Source organism: Pseudophryne corroboree, chromosome 6, assembly GCF_028390025.1.
Source record: "Pseudophryne corroboree isolate aPseCor3 chromosome 6, aPseCor3.hap2, whole genome shotgun sequence".
NCBI classification, from domain to species: domain Eukaryota; kingdom Metazoa; phylum Chordata; class Amphibia; order Anura; family Myobatrachidae; genus Pseudophryne; species Pseudophryne corroboree.
The window spans coordinates 326,227,293-326,247,657 of record NC_086449.1 but is presented as its reverse complement, the minus strand read 5'-3'; the positions used below and the strand labels follow the sequence as shown (position 1 = coordinate 326,247,657).

Sequence of the window (20,365 nt, the reverse complement as noted above, 5' to 3'; positions counted from 1 at the left end):
TTCCTCTAAAGCTTGCGCCTTTGCATGTCTGATTACCTTCTTAGCCTCCTTCCTCCTGACAATATACACCACTTTGTCTTCATTATTTTATTTCCTAAAGGACTTTTTTTTTCTTTCACACTAGTTTCCTTCTCCTTGTTTTTCCTACCACTTTTGATACAAAGATCTGTTGCTTTTAGTATTGCACATTTTTTAAAATTTTCCCACCTTTCTTGACCTCCTTCCATGTTCCTCCAATCTGCCAATGTTTTTTTTTTTGTGACCTGAGTCGGTGCATGTCTTTATAGTAAATGATACAGCTCGATGGTCACTGGATCCTAGATTTTCTCACACATTTATGTCTGATATGTCTGATATTCTGTCTCTGTTTGTATTATGTCTAATATTGCATTTTTGTGTATGGGCTTCCTCACCAATTGCTTGAGGGATGCTCCATACAAGGAATTTACAAAGTCCCCACTTCTCGTGGAACTTGCAAACGAGCCCTCCCAGTTTACATCATGTAAATTCCTCTCCTCTTAAAGCCATTTTAGTGATGTCCTGCAACAGTTTCCTGTCCAGTTCTTCCCCCTGGCCTGGAGGTCGCTATATCACCCCAGGCTGGTTTTGCTGCTGCTTTAAATCTAGTGACCATCTCGCTGGAATCAAGCCAGCTTCCGCAATTCGTGAGTAATTACATCTAGCTCTATGTTTTGTGGGATGTTGATTAGGGGACCAGAGTCTATTTTGTATTGACCCATTCAGTGGTGACTCTATTATTACTATGTCACACCTCCCAGGGTGGGTATTTAAATGAATTACCTGCTCATTGCCAGGGGTTTCATGCGCGTTGCCAGGGGTTTCACGCACTGAGTGCCATTCTTGTTGCCAGGGGTTTCATGCTCTGGGATCCATGCTCGTTGCCAAGGCAAATGCTCATTGCCAAGGGTAATGCTTGCTGCCAAGGGGAATGCTCGTTGGCAAGGGGGTGTATTTTTGCTGGCAGGCACTGAAATCATCTCCCCCTCATCTCTCGTACTCCTCTGGAGGAGGAGTTCTGCAGAATTCTGCTAAGCCCCGCCCCCAGAGTACAAGGGAGGAGGAGCAGTTGCATGCCCGGGAAATCTTCTGGGATAGCCAGTCTCCCAGTGCAGCTGACCCTGGAGATTTTCCGGGCATGTTACTTAAGGGGTTAAAACTTGTATGTGCTCTAGTCTGGAGGTGTTGGTAACCAGTAGATTTCCTATAATTTTTATGGGACACATTTTAATAAACTATACACATTTTTTAAGTGGGAGACAGCATTTCTAAGTGCATAAAAACCTGACTCATATACTAAATACAGTGCCAACATCCACTTACTCTCGTGATTAATTGAAAGTATACATACTGTACGAGTAATCTTTAGGGAGAACCAGTGCCGTTTCTTGCGGCGGGCGAGCCGTGCAACCACACGGGGCGCCCGCCGCGGCACTTCTTCAGCACTAAATCCCCCCTCCCCTCTCCTCCCGAGTGTCCAGCTCGGGGGGCGGGGTTTCGCGGAATGACGCGTTTGCGTCGTGACGTCACGACGCAATCGCGTCATTCCGCGAAACCCCGCCCCCCGAGCTGGGCGCTCGGGAGGAGGGAGAAGGGGGAGCCAAGCCGGCCGGCGCCACGCAGACGAGGGAGAGGCGGCTGAAGAGCGGGAAGAACCGCTTCAAATGTAAGTCAGCCCCTCTCCCTCTCTCTCTCCCTCCCTCACCACCACCACCTGCCGTACTGTGTAAATTGGGGACACCTGTCTTCGGAATGTGTAAAATGGGGACACTTGCCTGCCGTAATATGTAAAATGGGGACGCAGTCTGCCGGAATGTGTAAATTGGGGACTCTTGCTTGCCGTGATGTGTAAAATGGGGACACGTGCCTGCCGCAATGTGTAAAATGTGGACACTTTCCTGCCGTACTGTGTAAAATGGGGACTTTCCTGCCGTACTGTGTAAAATGGGGACACTTTCCTGTCGTACTGTGTAAAATGGGGGCACTTTCCTGCCGCAATGTGTAAAATGGGGGCACTTTCCTGCCGTACTGTGTAAAATGGGGGCACTTTCCTGCCGCAATGTGTAAAATGGGGGCACTTTCCTGCCGCACTGTGTAAAATGGGGGCACGTGCCTGCCGCAATGTGTAAAATGGGGGCACGTGCCTGCCGCAATGTGTAAAATGGGGACACTTGCCTGCCGTACTGTGTAAAATGGGGACACTTGCCTGCCGTGCTGTGTAAAATGGGGTTGTGTGCCTGCTGTAATGTGTAAAATGAGGCCTTTTTTTTTTTTAATCCTGTGGTGGCCGTGATGATGAGATCAGATGAGGCCATGCCCATCTTAAAGCCATGCCCATTTTAACGAGGCCATGCCGGGAGCGCATGGTTTTCCTCTTTATATCTATGGGAGGGGGCATTTTTTCTTATGTGAATATGGGGGGGGGGGGGGGGCGCATTTTTAAATCTCGCACTGGGAGCCAAATTGGCTACAAACGGCCCTGGTCATGTGCTTATGTATACAAGTGCCTTGCTAAAGTATTCACCCCCTTGGCTTTTTACCTATTTTGTTACATTACAATCTGTAATTTACATTTTTTTTTATCTGAATTATATGTGATGGATCTGCACAAAATAGTCTAAGTTTGTGAAGTAAAATTAGAAAAATGTATATATAAAATAATTTTTATACATTCAAATTTGAAAATTGGCATGTGCATATGTATTCACCCCCTTTGCTATGAAGCCCCTCAAAAGTTCTGGTGCAACCAATTACCTTCAGAAGTCACATAATTAGTGAAATTAAGTCCACCGGTGTGCAATCTAAGTGTCACACGACTGTCAGTATAAACACACCTTTTCTGAAAAACCTCAGAGGCCGCAACACCACTAAGCAAGAGGCATCAAACCATGGAGACCAAGTAGCTCTCCAAACAAATCAGGGACAAAGTTGTTGAGAAGTAAAAGTCAGGGTTGGGTTATAAAAAATATCCAAATCTTTGATGATCCCCCGGAGCACCATTAAATCCATCATCTTCAAATGGAAAGAACATGGTACCACAATAAACCTGCCAAGAGAGGGCCAGCCACCAAAACTCACAAAGCGGGCAAGGGGGGCATTAATCCGAGAGGCAGCAGAGAGACCAAAGGTAACCCGGAAGGATCTGCAGAGTTCCACAGCAGAGACTGGTGTATCTGCGCATGTGACCACAATAAGCCGTACACTCCACAGAGCTGACCTTTATGGAAGAGTGGCCAGAAAAAAAGCCATTACTTAATGTTAAAAATAAGAATGCACATTTTGAGTTTGCCAAAAGGCATGTGGATGACTCCCCAAATGTATGGAGGAAGGTGCTCTGGTTAGATGAGAATAAAATATAACTTTTTGGCCACCAAGGAAGACGCTATGTCTGGCGCAAACCCAACACATCCCATCACCCCAAGAACACCATCCCTATAGTCAAACATGGTGGTGGCAACATGATGCTGTGGGGATGTTTTTCAGCAGCAGGGACTAGGAAACTGTTTCGAGTCGAAGGAAAGATGGATGGTGCTAAATACAGGGATATTCTTGAGCAAAACCTCTTTCAGTCTGCCTGTGATTTGAGACTGGGACGGAGGTTCACCTTCCAGCAGGACAATGACCCGAAGCATACTGCTAAAGCAATACTTGAGTGGTTTAAGGGGAAACATTTAAAATGTGTTGGAAAGGCCTAGTCAAAGTCCAGATCTTAATCCAATTGACAATCTGTGGTCAGACTTGAAGATTGCTGTTCACGAGCGGAAACCATCCAGCATGAAGGAGCTGGAACAGTTTTGCCTTGAGGAATGGGCAAAAATCCCAATGGCAAGATGTGGCAAGCTCATAGAGACTTATCCAAAGCGACTGTAATTGCCGCAAAATGTGGCTCTACAAAGTACTGACTTTAGGGGGGTGAATAGTTATGCACGCTGAAGTTTTCTGTTATTTTGTCCTATGTGTTGTTTGCTTCACAATAAAAAAAAAACATCTTCAAAGTTGTAGCCATGTTCTGTGAATGAAATGATGCAAACGTTCAAACAATCCATTTTAATTCCAGGTTGTGAGGCAACAAAACACAAAAAATGCAAAGGGGGGGTGAATACTTTAGCAAGGCACTGTACATAGGGCAGTCAACCATTTGTTTATAATGAAATGGGCTTTTGGGCAGCATTTTGCACCAGGTAAATGAGCGGTATGGGTGTCCACAGCCCCCATATAGGGAGAATATAACTTGTGGCAAGTGTAGCTTGCCACCGAGCCCGCAACGTAGTGTGTGCAGTGAGCCCGCAAGGCGCTCCAATGCGCTCACCCCCTGCCGGCATTTTACCGCTCGGGATGCCGATATTGGTATACTGACATTTGTCATCCCATGCAGCGGCAAATCATACCGAACCCAAATGAGCCTGTTTGTGTTTACTCACTGCTGTTTTGTGAGCCATCTGACTTACTGCCCTCCACCAGATCATAGATGTCCACTTGTTTTCCTCTGTTGTCCATAAAGGTAACTGTCTGCTGTCCTTCCTATAATTACATAACACAGACTCTCAAATATTACTGCTACATTGTATTATTATTACTATATTATTATTATTATTAATATTATTAATAATATAGGTTTGTATGATTATATGCAAGAATATAACAACCAGAAATACAGAAGGAAAAGGGAAGAGGACATACAAAACATAGACCAACTGTGATGTTCCCATAAACTACTATAGTCAGATTTTCCTTTTTATATGGCAAAACATGGATTATAAACCTATAGTAGATGCAGTATCATATTTTTAATCTACCCAACAAACAATTAGGCAGGGGTTAAAGTGGGGGGGAACGAGGTGGAACTGAGTTCCACCACCTGTAATGGTAGGGGGAACTAGTTCCACCTCCTCCATTGCCCTGCACAGTAATTCCAACAGAAAAGCCCACACCATCATCTGCGTCAATCGATGATACAGATGGCACTAGTGTTGCTAATGAGCTGCAGCCACCTACTCCTTCCTTAGGTCCTGGTGCCTCCATGGTCTTCCTCCATGAGTTCCACCACCTCACCAGGACCACTTTAAGCCCTGCAATTAGGTAAACAAAGGTTAGGGGGGGTACTACTACTATTATTATTATTATTATTATTATTATTACTACTACTACTACTACATAGCCCATGTATAGCCATTTTAAGAACATGTGCCACCCATAACGGGTGTTGCATGTTGACATGATAACTGTCGACCCAACATACATTAAGTCAACATGGTAAAAATGTCAGCATGAGCATGTCGACATGCTTAACTCTCCCCTAGTGCCTAACCCTAACCATTTGCATTCTGAGAATGTTGACATTTCAAATGTCAACATTAGGAACATGTCGACATTCTGAAGAGGTTAATATAGTGCCTGATGACATTCTAGTGTCCACATTATAAATGTTGACAATGTGAATGGATCGTGTCACATCTGAATTTCAAGTGTTGCTATAAGTGTGAAGACTTTTATTTTGGAGTCATAAATGCATGTAGATGGCTGAGTATCATGGCTGCTAAAAATCTCTACATTTTCTCATCACTGGTGAAATATGACACAAAAAAAATACAGTGATCAATTTAATTGACACTATAAATTATATATACTAATACTCCGGTTTTATGGTTTGAACAGTGTTAGAGTGTTTAGTTTTGCTGCTAGCTTGGATTGTTTACTCAGGGCCTGATGTAGAGATAGACGTAGCTACTGTGGAACCAGACACGCAACATGTTTCATTGATTGATGTCACTTCATAAAGAAGCTATAGGAATAATGTCTACTTATCTATATATTGTATTCATGTTTCCTATGCATATATCAAGAAATCCTATCATACAGTTCAAATATGTATAGTGCTCATTGCTTGTTTTGAAAAAAAGGGATGATGACATTTGTGTCTGACAACAAATGGGGAGATTTAGAAAAAAACATTTTTTTTAAGTTTTGCAATTATTTTAGAAATTGCCAGTTTTTGGGGGGTATGACTGCTACTGAGGAGCTTGTCCACCTTCTAGCTTTCCCTAGACATCAGAGCGCCTGAGAAATATGTGAGTGTAGTTTTAGATATCTGTTTCTTTTCCTGATTTAAAGAAAACAATTTTTGCATTTATATTTTCTTAATGTCATTTTGTTAGTACCATTTTTATTGGATAAGCATTGTGACTTGTTTGTCATATTAAACTCAGTTTAATAATGTTGTGTCTTTCTGTTCTGTAGAAGTCATAAGACAGGCTTTGATTTTAAAATGCTACATTTAACACAGATAATTTGTTAACAGTGATTGGTTAAATTAGGCTGTGACTCCATTTTGAGTTCAGACAGGGAGTAAATGAAGACTTCCTAAAAGTGCCAGGCCTTGAAATAAATATTGGCAGAGTTTTGAGTTTTATAGTGAGTATGCTATATGATAAAATTTTAGTATGTTTTAGACAGATATGGGGTACTTGCTTTGATTAACCCTTTCGAACCCATATGACACACATTCACAGGTGTGTAAGGAAGTGACTAAGTAATTTCTGACCCTAACTCTCTTTCAAACTACCGCCCTATCTCTCAGCTCCCTTGTCTCTCTACGCTACTTGAGAGACTTGCCTACACTCAACTCACATACTTTCTTAACTTACACAACTTATTGGACCCTCCTCAGTCAGGCTTCCGTTCCCAACACTCCACAGAGACAGCACTGACTACAGTGGTTAATGATTTGGTCACTACGAAGTCTAAAGGCCATTACTCACTACTTATTCTTCTAGATCAGGGGTTCTCAAACTCGGTCCTCAGGACCCCACACAGTGCATGTTTTGCAGGTAACCCAGCAAGTGCACAGGTGTATTAATTACTCACTGACACATTTTAAAAGGTCCACAGGTGGAGCTAATTATTTCACTTGCGATTCTGTGAGGAGACCTGCAAAACATGCACTGTGTGGGGTCCTGAGGACCGAGTTTGAGAACCTGTGTTCTAGATTTATCTGCTGCCTTTGACACTGTTGACCACTCTCTTCTCATACAAACACTGCAATCCCTAGTTCTTAAAGACACAGCCCTTTCTTGGTTTCTATCCTACCTATCTAATCGCTCCTTCAGTGTTCGCTTCTCTGAATCTACCTCCTCTTCGCTACCTCTTTCAGTTGGAGTACCGCAAGGCGCAGTCTTGGGTTCTCTGCTTTTCTCTATCTATACCTCATCTCTTGGTAAACTAATCAGCTCTTTTGGATTTCAGTATCATCTGTACACAGATGATACTCAAATCTACCTATCCTCCCCTGATTTGTCCCTATCTGTACTGGACCGTGTCACTGAATGCCTTTCTGACATTTCATCCTGGATGACATCTCGCCACCTCAAACTTAATATTTTAAAAACAGAGTTAACTACATTTCCACCGGCCAATAGTTGGTACCAACCTGATATCTCTATCACTGTTGAAAACTCGACAATCTACCCTACCCCACAAGCTTACTGCCTAGGTGTCATCCTTGACTCTGATCTGTCCTTTGTTTCCCACATTCAATCTGTCTAAAAATCATGTTACACGCAATTAACCCCTACCCGGATCAACTGATCATATGTGCAGCACATATGATCATTGAAGTGCATCGCATCATAATCGCACCCAAAACATGCACGATGTGCATGCGATGGGTTGAATGACGTGTCGATAATGTGTATTCGTACACGGCATCGACCTACTGTATAGCCGGCATTAGGCAGAGGGAGGATATTAGAATAAACAAACATATTAGAATAAACAATAATTTATTGTTCTTCAATGTAATAGTTGAATTCTAATGGCCCCCATCTGCCTAAGTCTGATCTAGCAGCAGGACTAGTGTATTTGTATTTTCAATAGTACTGTGTGGCATACTCTAATGAGTACTATTGCGTGGCTTACTGTGTATAAGCAGTACTACTGTGTGGCATACTGTAAGCAATACTACTGTGTGGCTTACTGTGTATAAGCAACACTACTGTGTGGCATACTGTGTATAAGCAACACTACTGTGTGGCATACTGTGTATAAGGGGTACTTATGTGGCGTAACGTGAATAAGTGGCACTACTGTGGGATGTAATATGAATAAGGGGCACAAGATCAGGCCCCCTTTTTTGGATGCATGCTTTCAGCGCACACTGTGCCTTTTGAGAATATTGGGGGCGGGGAGGAAGATATTGGGGGGAATATTGGGGGGGGGGGGGGCAAAGGGCTCCAAAAATGTCTACTTACGGCCCTACACTTCCATGTGGCTATATGTGTATATGTGCCTGGACCACTGTCCTGTACATATCTCAAATCTTATTATACTGTATGTTCTGTCATACTTTTGTCTTTGGTTTGTTTCCCTATAGTTTAGTGCTGTGGAACATGGTGGTGTTTTATTAAATAAACTATAACAATATATGCGGATGTCAGCCTCCACTACACAATAACAACAAAACACCAGTGTAACTTGAAGCATAGGAATCAATTACACCTGCATTTGTTTTGTTTTTTTACTCTGACCATTCAGTAAAATGAATAAATTATACATGACTATCATGTCTCTGAAACAGGCTTACTTAGTAGGGAAAAGAGATCCACAGCCTGTTTAGCAGGGACTGATCACCTCAGAAAGAATCAAGCCTGTAATAAAATGTTGCCCTCTTCCAACCCTCTTGGGGTCTAACTGCAATGACCTTCATTAATGCTATTATGTATCTCTTAAATGTATAGTGTATACATCTCACATGGCATCTTGACACTACTGTCCCTGAAATGCCTCCAGATGTATCTGTCCCTTTGTCATCTATTGAATTACAAGTTTGAAGAAAGAAAGGATAACTGAGTAAGGGTATGGGTCATTAGGTCGACCACACTTAGGTCGACAGTCATTATGTTGACCACTAATGGTCGACATGCATTAGGTCGACATGAACAAGGTCGACGTGGCAATAGGTCGACATGAGTTTTTTAACCTTTCTTTGGTGTCGTTTTCTTTGTAAAGTGACGGGGAACCCTAATTAGTGCACTGTACCCCCTCGCTGCGCTTGGCACAGGTTACTATTCTCAATCGTAGTCCACGTGGATCGTGAAGTATGAAATAGTTCAAAAAATGGGGGAAAATTAGAAAAAAGCATGTCGACCTTTTTCTATGTCGACCTAGTGTATGTCGACCAATAGTGGTCGACCTAATGACTGTCAAACTATGTGTGGTCGACCAAATGACCGTATCCACTGAGGAATTAGGTGAATAATATATTAGTGAACGAGAGAAATGTTGAGTATTTCAATAAAGTTTTTTTCATGGTGTCTGTATTTTTTATATGCCAGTTCAGGTCTCAGTGGGCTTTAGAAGTACAGCCATGTTTTGGGCGCAAATACGTCCAAATTTACTTTAGGCTTTTATGTGTGAGCTAATGCTGCATCATGTAAATACTTACCCAGGTAGTGTGGTGTGGTGTGTGGGGGGGGGGGGGGGGGGGGGGGACAAGCAGGATTATGGGCTACTCCTCCATTGTTTGTCTATAATATCCTTGAAACTTTATTAGCATGCAATATGCAGCTGCCTCTTACCCAATCAGGGCCAGAATCTTGTGGATAGCGGGATATGTTTGATCTAATCCTTTCCATCTTTTCATACTCTGACTTCCATCTTCCATATTCAGATTCCCTTTTGAGGATCCTTTCCAATATTTTCCCATTTTCCTCAGTTATCCTGCTTAGGTTTTGGTGCCTCTGCCCTATATTAAGGCTTTGTAGGAATATATGTGAAGGAAAAGTTAATGCAGAAATTCAAAAGAAGAAGAATGTTGTTCTGAACAGTATGAATCAATGCTTTTATAATAAGGCCAACCAGAAGCTTTCATTGTTCAGTGACAGACATGATGGGGGGAATGTATCAAACCTTGGCCCTCATTCCGAGTTGTTCGCTCGGTATTTTTCATCGCATCGCAATGAAAATCCGCTTAGTACGCATGCGCAATGTTCGCACTGCGACTGCGCCAAGTAACTTTGCTATGTAGAAAGTAATTTTACTCACGGCTTTTTCATCGCTCCGGCGATCGTAATGTGATTGACAGGAAATGGGTGTTACTGGGCGGAAACACGGCGTTTCAGGGGCGTGTGGCTGAAAACGCTACCGTTTCCGGAAAAAACGCAGGAGTGGCCGGAGAAACGGTGGGAGTGCCTGGGCGAACGCTGGGTGTGTTTGTGACGTCAACCAGGAACGACAAGCACTGAACTGATCGCACAGGCAGAGTAAGTCTGAAGCTACTCCAAAACTGCTACAAGGTTTGTGATCGCAATTTTGCGATTACTTCGGTCGCACTTTTAAGAAGCTAAGATACACTCCCAGTAGGCGGCGGCTTAGCGTGTGTAACTCTGCTAAATTCGCATTGCGACCGATCAACTCGGAATGAGGGCCCTTATACAGAGGACAAGTAGAGGTGTTGCCATTAGCAACCAGATTATTGCTATAATTTATCTAGTACATTCTACATAATGATAGCTCGAATATGATAGGTTGCTATGGAAACACCTCCACTTGTCTTTGTTATAAGATTTGATACATTTCTCTCATTATTTCTGATGGTCTCAAGTTACATAAAATTGTTTCATCTACCAATCTTACATCAGTAGCTCAATGAATAATCTAGATATTATGGGCCATTAAAACTAACTGCACAGAGTAAAAGGCCTACATGTCTCCCTGTGATGTTACAGTTATACAAGACCATACATCGTATTAATGAGACATAACCCGTTTAGCACTCGCTAAAGGGGTGACATCCTCCTTTCAGTATGTAATAAACAGCAGTAAGCTTACCGCTGTTTGTCACTGTACCACTGATGCACTTATGACAAATGCCATTTGGATGGATGGTCTGATGGACCATCCTACTCAGCAGTTAGACATTGAGCCATACAAAGGCCTGGCTGAGTAATGGTAAGGATCCATAAAGGTATGTGCAGTTATGCATATATAATATAGGAATATGCTGTACTGTGGGGGTGATTCCGAGTTGTTCGCTCTGTTTTTTTTTCCCCGCTATGGAGCGATTAGTCGCAAACTGCGCATGCGCAATGTACGCAGTGCACCTGCGCCAAGTAAATTAGCACAAAAGTTTGGTAATTTACTCACGGCGTAACAAAGTTTTTTCATCGCTGTGCTGATCGTAGTGTGATTGACAGGAAGTGGGTGTTTCTGGGCGGAAACTGGCCGTTTTATGGGAGTGTGCGGAAAAACGCAGGCGTTCGAGTTGCAAAACGAAGGAGTGTCTGGAGAAACGGGGAGTGGTTGGGCAAACGCTGGGTGTGTTTGTGACGTCAAACCAGGAACGAAAAGGACTGAGCTGGTCGCAATGGCTGAGTAAGTCTGGAGCTACTCAGAAACTGCGGGGTAATCGTTACGAGAAAATTAGCGAAGCTTTCGTTAGCAAATCTGCTAAGCTAAGATACACTCCCAGTAGGCGTAGCGTGTGCAATGCTGCTAAAAGCAGCTAACGAGCGAACAACTCGGAATGTCCTCCTGTGTACACAATCTCTACGTAATTGTCTTTAGTGATGGCGGCTGTATGTGTCTGGGACATAATGGTAAAAGCATGTACATGTGCCACTTCATTACTAATGTAGTGTAGATATTGCAAGATCCAGAGAATGGGTATAAGGTAATTAACCATAGCTTTTATTCTTTACAGTAATTTATTGCAAAAGAAGGTGTTTTTAATGCTAAATATTTAAATAAAATGTCCGGTGTAAAATAACACAGCATGCTCAGTATTTTATTCCGCAATATATGCAATAATTACTACAGCACGCATGCTGCTTATGTTCATTTTATTTTCGTTAAAGTATCAATAGTGATACATATGACACACTGTCTTCCACATGCAGCTGTGACACACACATATCATCCTTGCTTTACACGCCACTGGTAAAAGTTTACACCCATCACCATCGTTACCTGCGCTGAGGGTAGTAGTTCCAGTTATCCACTCGTCCATGAGATTGGCGTATTGAGCTCAGCTTGGTTGAATGAATGTGGTTCTGTCTCTCTATAACTGCTCGCTGATCTCTATCCATCTAGGTTCAAATCAAGGGTTTAACACATAAAACAAATTTTACTTGTTTTTAAATAAAAAGACCTGATGCCAAGCAGCACATTCATCTCACCTGTAATTTGTGACTTCATGTAAGAAAGGCTGTAAAATGTCACCGATCAGCCATACATAGGGAACGTAACCTATGAAGCCTAAAGTTAGCTTTCGGGGGCCAAATTAATATGCAAAAAATATGCAAACAGCAGCTTGATGCACTGCCTGATTTGTTTTGTTTTCACATGTAATAATCATGGCAGTTTCAGGAGGGGCGATTACATATCATGCAATCAGAGCCATATTAATGGAGGGGAAGGGGGACAGGGGGTGATTGCCTTGGGCTCTCCTATGAAAATATTGTGTGTAGTATGGTATGCCGGCGTCCGGGCTCCCGGTGACCAGCATACCGGCGCCTGAAGCCCGACCGCCGGCATACCGACAGCGCGGCGAGCGCAAATGAGACCCTTGTGGGCTCACTGCGCTCGCCACGCTGCGGGCACGGTGGCGCTCCCTCCAGGGGGGTCGTGGACCCCCACGAGAGAGAAAAAGTGTCGCTATGCCGGCTGTCGGGATTCCGGAGCCAGTATACTGTGCGCCGGGATCCCGACAGCAGGCAACCTGAAGACCACCCGAAATATTAGCATGTCACAGGTAGGAGAGATGTGCTGTAAGAAAATGGTGAAGAAAGAGCACATACAGTGTCGGACTGGGGCATGTAGGGCCCACCGGGAAAATGCAGTGGTAGGAGCCCATGTTAGGGGTGTGGCCAGTCTGCAGAGGGGGTGTGGCCTGCCACCTCATTGGTTTGACTAACCATTAGAGAGTGCAACTTTTGGGCCCCTTCATAAATAATACAGTAAATTCAGCTGCTGCATGTATGATAATGTACAGTACCAGATTAATAACAGCAATGCACTGTAGAAAATACACCATAGTCCAGTATAAGGTAATATATGTATAATGTATAATTCAAGTGCACAGTCTGGAACCTGATCCTTAGAGCAGGAGGTGGGCCCCCAGGCAGTGGGGCCCACCGGTGGTTTCCCCTGTACCCCTGTGGGCCAGTCCAAACCTGAGCACATATACTGCAATAACTGGGTTAATGTTGCTACTATTAATAATAAAAATGCAGTATGTTATTCTAATACCCACAACTTTGATAGAGTTTGTCTAACCAGCACATGTGGAGCGGCGTACTGAACACTGCAACCGCTATCAGTCACTGTCTGCACTTCAAGTAGCCCAGATGTATCTGGCACTGGCTGCTACACCCTGGGCATTACTATTTGTGTTAGAACCGATAGAACATTCTGGATACTACTTTGTGTCATCATAGGCAGTCAACCTGAGCTAAAATTGAGCTTTCAATTGAATTGGGTGACCTAAAACAGTTAGTTACTGGTGCTCAAAGAATGTGCTGATTATAAAGGTCCCCGCTTATTTGGGGGTGCCTCTCCCCATGAGCTTCCCTTCACATGTATTTTATATTAGGACACCTACTTCCACCTGTCTACTTAGATGGTTTTGCACTCTTTTGTGCATCTTTGGTACTGCATATCTTCTTGGTGATTAGTAATGAGCATGTTTATCTCCTGCTGACTCTGAAGACATTGATAGTTTCTAACCAAATTTTCCAATAATTTTTCAGCATTTTGATCTTTTTGTAAGGACAAACAAGTTGAGGACACTTTAAATTATAAGCTGAAAATAACTTTGAATTGGAGAAGGGGAGAGAAAAGGGGGCCAGGGGAGCGAGAAAGAGGGGACAAGGGAGCACAAGAGAGAAATGTGGGGCAGGGGAGCAAGAGAGGGACCATAGGAGTGAGAGAGAGGAGGCAGGGGAGGGAGAGGATACAGGGTAGTGAGAGAGAGAGAGGGACCATGAGAGCAAGAAAGTGTGGGGGGCACAGGAGTGAGGGAAAAAGAGAGGGGGCAGGAGGGAGTGAGAGAGGGACCATGGCAGCAAAGAAAGACAGGGGGACAGTGGAGTGAAGGGACCAGGTGAATTAGAGAGCGGGTGGTGGTAGGAGGCATGGGAGTAGGCGAGAGAGAGTGGGGCCAGGGGAGCAAGAGAGAGACAGAGAGAGGAGCAAGACTGAGAGGGGGGCCAGGGGAGTGAGAGAGGGGGTGGGATCAATGTAGTGAGACAGAGGGAACAGGGGAGTGAGAGACCAGAAAAGAGCGAGGGACCATGGAAAGAGAAAGAGGTGGGGCAGGGGAGAGAGAGAGAGTGAGTGAGGGACCAGGGTACCAAGGGTGGTGGGGGGCACAGGAGGAAGAGAGTATATACACTATTTTTTTCATTACTTAAAACAACCCTGTTTATGGTGCACTTGCTATATTGGGATACTGGGCCTGATTCAGAGGTGGACACAGTATCGGTGTCGCTTGCAAACGGGCAATGTTGTAAGTCTGAGCATGTGCCCGAGTTACACTGCGTAAGCGTTCAGATTGTCCATACACATATGCACAGCACAGAGTTGGACGCATGGTCTGAGAATCTTAGTTGGCGTTCCTGTGAGGTAACATGGTGTGGAGAACCTGACGTGGGTGAGTTGCTCAAAGCAGCTGCATTCAAAGACACACAGCTGATCACATGGGAGGCCATACTCGGACAAAGAAACTGAACCTGCCATGGGGCTGGTGCGTCTAAATACGTACACTGACGGAAATCCACTGTCCTAAGACACTGCAAGTGGGCGATTCAGTTGGAAATCAGACATGGCATTAGCATAAAGTTACAGACGCAACTGCGCACACCGCAGAATCACACCCATTACGTCATATATCTGATTTCTTGTTTGCTGGCGTCATCATACCTGTAATTTTTTCATGTTCATGAGGAGATGTGTAGGTGTTTGAAATCCTTTGCAGTTTACTGCGGGGACAGCTCTCTCTACCTGTAATAAAACATACAGTGATGCATCAGGCTTTTCTCTGTGCCTTTGTTTTGTCACCTCTTTCTGTGCTGGTTTTTGTCACTGTTTTCTCGACATTTTTTTTAAATCTTTTGTGTTGTGTTGGTTTTCCATCTCTTCACATTTACAAGTTCTAAACAAAACAAACCTGCAGCTTCACATTGGCACATGCATTTTTATTTTTTGTGCATTCACAAAAGAAAGCAAAAAATGATATGAAAATAATGCCAGTGTAACCAGTTCCTACAATCCCCTCCTTACTGTACTCCACTGTTAAAAGAACAGATGCCACTAAATGGAGACACTTGTCATACAGAGTGGTTAATATAATATAATGTATATGGTACTCCAGCTGAAAAACCGTATACTGCTCATGTGATCATTCTTAGCCAATAAACTGAAGCCATGATGTCTTAAGAGTAAAGCTCATGCTCCGAATCCTGTATATACATGGTCTATTCACAAACAGAAATAGCATAAAGAAAGAAAGTATATATTGAGTCAGTGCTGGATTAACAGGGCTGCTGGGGCACATAGCTACAGCACAACCATGCAGGGCACTGTGGTATCATGTGAACTAGAAGTTTTATGTGGTATGATGATGTGAACTGGGGGCACTATAGTGTTTTCAACACATTTGTGGTGCTGGGTGTATTAGCACATTATACTTTATAATAACATGATTGGCAGTAAATCATTTTGACAATTTTATTTGTAGGAGCTTCCACAAGTAATAGCTCCCCACCCAAGAGCCAGCCCTGTATAAAGTACAGAGCTGTAACACACTGTCAGTGTTGCTTGTTTAGGTATCTGTTTTATAGGTGACAATTACACTTTAATCTGCATGTGAGACAGAATACATGTAATACATGGGCAGTACGGATGGTGTGATGGTTAGCATTACTGCCTCACAGCACTGAGGTCATGGGTTCAATTCCCACCATGGCCCTAACTGTGTGGAGTTTGTATATTCTCCCCGTACTTGCGTGGGTTTCCTCCCACAATCCAAAAAATATATACTGGCAGGTTAATTGGCTCCCAACAAAAATTAACCATAGGGTGAATGTGTGTGCATGTACATGTGATAGGGAATATAGATTGTAAGCTCCACTGGGGCAGGGACTGATGTGAATGGCCAATTCTCTGTAAAGCGCTGCGGAATATGTGTGCGCTATATAAATAACTGGTAATAATAATAATGTAATGTTAAAGTATTAAATGGAGTAGCAAACAGGGATAGTCTACAAACATGGAATAAACAATCAAAAATTGTATCAAACGGCAATTAAATCCTATTTTCTAAAACCTAAAAAAAAAGCAAAATGAAAAAAAGAATTTCCAAATTTCATTTGGGGGCCTGATAAAATAAAATAAAAAAAGAAAGGTAAAATAAAAATGATAAATGAATGCTAAAGACCGTCCAGAAATCTAGAGACAACATACTGTACTGTATATTTTGAAATTAAAGTTACATTGATATTTCAGTAATTACATTTTCATCAGCCAATTCAATTTTCACCTTAATTTATATAGAACTAGCTGGAGTACCCGGCCTTGCCCGGGACTTTAAAGGTGGGTAGACACTGGCCGATATATCGCGGGTCTGTCGGCCAGTGTGTATGGGCGATATGTCTGTGAACTCCGTCGTTCACAGACATATCGCGTCGGCCCCGCAGCACAGCCGATGGCCAATATTTCTACTGATATATTGGCACGTCGCTGTGTGTGTACGGGCAGTCGGCCGACCGCCCATACACATGCTGCGGCAGCCGGCGGTGATTGACAGCTGAACTGGGCGGCCGTGTGTACACGCCCACCCAGTTCATGACGTCAGTCCCCGATGGATCGGGCAGTGTGTATGCTCAACACACTGCCCGATCCGTCCATAGATATAGCTGCCGATCAATTGATCTTCAGGTATAGCTATCAGTGTGTACCCACCTTAAGAATGTCTGTTTACAAAAATAAATGAAAATTTTAAACACAGTATAAATAACATTGTAGATAGCTGAATACCCGTGCTTCGCTACGGGATGAGGATGGTAAATTAGAATGATAGTTGTTAATTTACTTTAGTTGGAGATATAGTATATAGGCATATCTTGCTTCCCAAATGCACTTTGTGTAGTGGCCGGACCCCTGTTTGGTCACCCAAGGGACCCTGCTCTTTCCACTATACAATTCTCAGTCTATGGCTTCCTGCTGTCTCCATTTTCCTCCTCACATCATGTCAGTGCCCCTGTGAAATTATTGATTTATTGACAGTTTCTTATATAGTCAGCACATTATGTATCTCCTGATATACTCTGTGCTGCTGGGGGACGGTGCTACTTCCACTATATAACTCTCAGTGTGTGGGTTAATTCTTCACGTCACTGCCCTTGTCACATGCAGCCCTGTCATCACTGACATATCATGCATGTCCTGATATAGGGGGTCATTCCGAGTTGATCGCTCGCTAGCAGTTTTTAGCAGCCGTGCAAATGCATTGTCGCCGTCCACTGGGGGGTGTATTTTAGCTTTGCAGAAGTGCGAACACTTGTGCAGCAGAGCACCTGCAAAATCTGTTTATGCAAAACAAGACCAGCCCTGTGGTTACTCTTCGTGTGCGTTGATTCTAACCCTTTTGATGTCACACACCCACCCAGCCACACCTTCGGTTTTCTGCAACGCCTGCGTTTTTCTAAGCACTCCCTGAAAATGGTCAGTTGACACCCAGAAACGCCCTCTTTCTGTCAGTCTCCTTCCGGCCGGCTGTGCGATTGGAATCGTCACTAGAACCAGTGCAAAACCACAATGGACTTTGTACCCGTACGACGCACGTAAGTCATATGTGTACCAAATTTGTTGTAAATTGGTCCAGGAATTCGGGAGTTATGCTGTCTCCTAAAATACTCTGTGCTGCTGTCCCAACCCTAGGGGTGTCTAACCCCCACGGAGTTTGTTCCCATAGTGTAAGTCATATGTGTACCAAGTTTGGGGTAAATTGCTCCAGGCCCTCCACAGTTTTGCTGTCTGCTGACATACTCCGTGCTGCTGTCTCACCCCTAGGGGTGCTAGGGGTGTCTTCCCCCCACAGTGTTTGTTGCCAGATTGTAAGGCATATGTGTACCAATTTTAGAGTACATTGCACCAGCAATTCCGTAGTTATGCTGTCTCCTGATAAACTCTGTGCTGCTGTCTGCCCTCCTAGGGGTGCTAGGGATTTCAAATTGTTTTAGTTGCCTCCAGCGTGTTTTAATACGCTCGTATGCCAAATTTCACGATCTTCGCTTGTAAACTGTGGATTTGTATAGAAGGACAAATTTTCACTTTTCTATAGCAGATAGCATCCTTAGACAATCAGAGTCATGCGCTCTGCAGGATGACAGCTGTCTGAATGGGATTGTGAGGGAGGCTTCACTTACGGCAAAGAAATGATGGTCTATCTGTCTAATTATAAAATCCCATTCCCTCTAAGAATATTTTGGATAGGATCCTTCCTGATGCCCCCTCTGTTATGCTACTGTTTAGCAGGGTCCCAGCGCTGATACACAGCTGGGACCTCTGCCAATCCCTTTTGACATTTCTTCTGCATGAAAAGCTTGAAGCTTGTAAATAAAAGCCAAGTGCTGATTGGAGGAGAGCTGTCCAAGGTCTTTCCTGCATGAAAGATGTGTCACCTTGAGTATACAATACAGTGGTCATTAGTGCTTTGAAAAAAAAGTCAAAGTAAAGGCGTCAGAAAGTGAGGGAATGTAAAACATATATACCATGTGCATTGCCTTAAGTAAGGTTATCAGTGGTTTACGGATTATAGTACTTATGAGTGTCAGCACCACACCCAGATGATAAAAGTTATACCTGCCAATGCCAGAAGCATGGTTACGGAGTATTATTCTTATGATGACACAGTACTACAACAGGTGTCAGCTTTACTCTTATTCTCACCATACCCAGTTCCCTACCTTTCTCCTGTGTTCTGCATATCTGCTCCTGTCCCATTTCTCCTGTAGGTAGAGGTTAGCTGTTGGCAAAGTGGGCTGATAGGCTCGATACATTGTGGACATACAGGAGACAACTGCATAGACTGTGGATAATAATCATCAAACCCCTTGCCCATGTGACCTGGCAATGAAGATTGTGTGTCTCACAACAAAGCTTCCTCCGGTTGAATAACAACATGTTCAGAGATAGTGTGTCAGATATCCTGATGACTTGTTTTTCAGTGAGGAGATGATCAAGTGTCTGTTACTTCCCTTGCTACTAGCGTTTCGGTGCACTTAATAGTGCAAACAAACAAAAAAATCACAAAAACTAACAAACACAATGTAACATCTTGCCACACTGTAAATATACCCCTCATTTTTTTGTTATACTCACTTAAAATGGCCTTACAGTATATTGAAAGACAATAGCATGCACCAAAAAAATGGAATTAATAGGATACATTTTAATGATTAAACCAGAGGTTTTCAAACCCGGTCCTCAAAGCACCACAAAAATCCAGGTTTTAGGTATATCCATGGCTCAGTACAGATTAATTAGGTCACCGGTGGCCAAGCATGGATAGGCTTAAAACATGGACCATTGGGGTGCCTTGAGGACTGCGTTTGAGAACCTCTGGAATAAACAAAATACAAATAATAAAACAGCATGCATTCCAGGCTGTGGCGCCTTTATGAGATAATTATGTCATGATACTAAAAATTATAGTCATATACACATCTGTTAGGGTTGTGTCTGTACATAACAATTTGTTTTCAGAAATATACTTCTAGGGACTGTTTATGACCTATGGAGAGGGAAAAAAAATTGGGACAGAATTTCTCTGTATGTTCCAGCATCACGCAAAAATTGCTGGATGAATTTGGATCGCATTTTCACTATTAAATAGCTTAGTGACATAAAATGAAACTGAGGTATGTATGATGTGACAGCAGGAAGGAGCAATAAAGGAACAAACAGGCGCTTGCCACTCGGCACATTGAAAGTTGGTGTTCCGATTATGCTTCTGTGGCACTTAACGCCGCCCAAATTATGCAGTGAAACGCGACTTTAAGTGACTGCTCTGCAGAGAAACCTAATCGAGGCAGAGATTCACATGGGATGTGGTGCAAGTGAGACTGTGTTTGTACCACGTATGTCCCTGATCCCCAACAATTTTCCTTTTCTACTCAACCATCCAGTTTCCTGTAAATGTCTGCTTCTCTTCGATGATTAGCAAGTCAGACGGGCAAACGATCAGGGCTGCAGGCGTAGATCTCAAGACCAGCTGCTTCTCCCATGGGCAGCTTTACGTGGCTTGCTCACGAGTTATTAGCGCCAAGCATCTTTTTGTGTTAATCCCTGAAGG

The 20,365-nt window shown here is 43.4% G+C and overlaps 1 protein-coding gene across 1 annotated transcript in view; it reads right to left on the bottom strand.

Annotated features, from left to right (window-relative positions):
• The window catches only part of LOC134935241 (serine-rich adhesin for platelets-like), a 36,421-nt gene extending 17,346 nt beyond the window's left edge, over positions 1 to 19,075 (bottom strand). Inside the window, exons 1-5 of the mRNA XM_063930426.1 lie at positions 18,978 to 19,075; positions 14,932 to 15,012; positions 11,980 to 12,098; positions 9,591 to 9,768; positions 4,440 to 4,539 (exon numbers count right to left, since the gene is read on the bottom strand). Coding sequence (XP_063786496.1) covers positions 4,440 to 4,539; positions 9,591 to 9,768; positions 11,980 to 12,098; positions 14,932 to 15,012; positions 18,978 to 19,070 — 571 coding nt within the window. The 5' untranslated portion in view covers positions 19,071 to 19,075. The remainder of the gene's footprint in view (positions 1 to 4,439; positions 4,540 to 9,590; positions 9,769 to 11,979; positions 12,099 to 14,931; positions 15,013 to 18,977) is intronic.
• Positions 19,076 to 20,365: the final 1,290 nt, after the last annotated feature.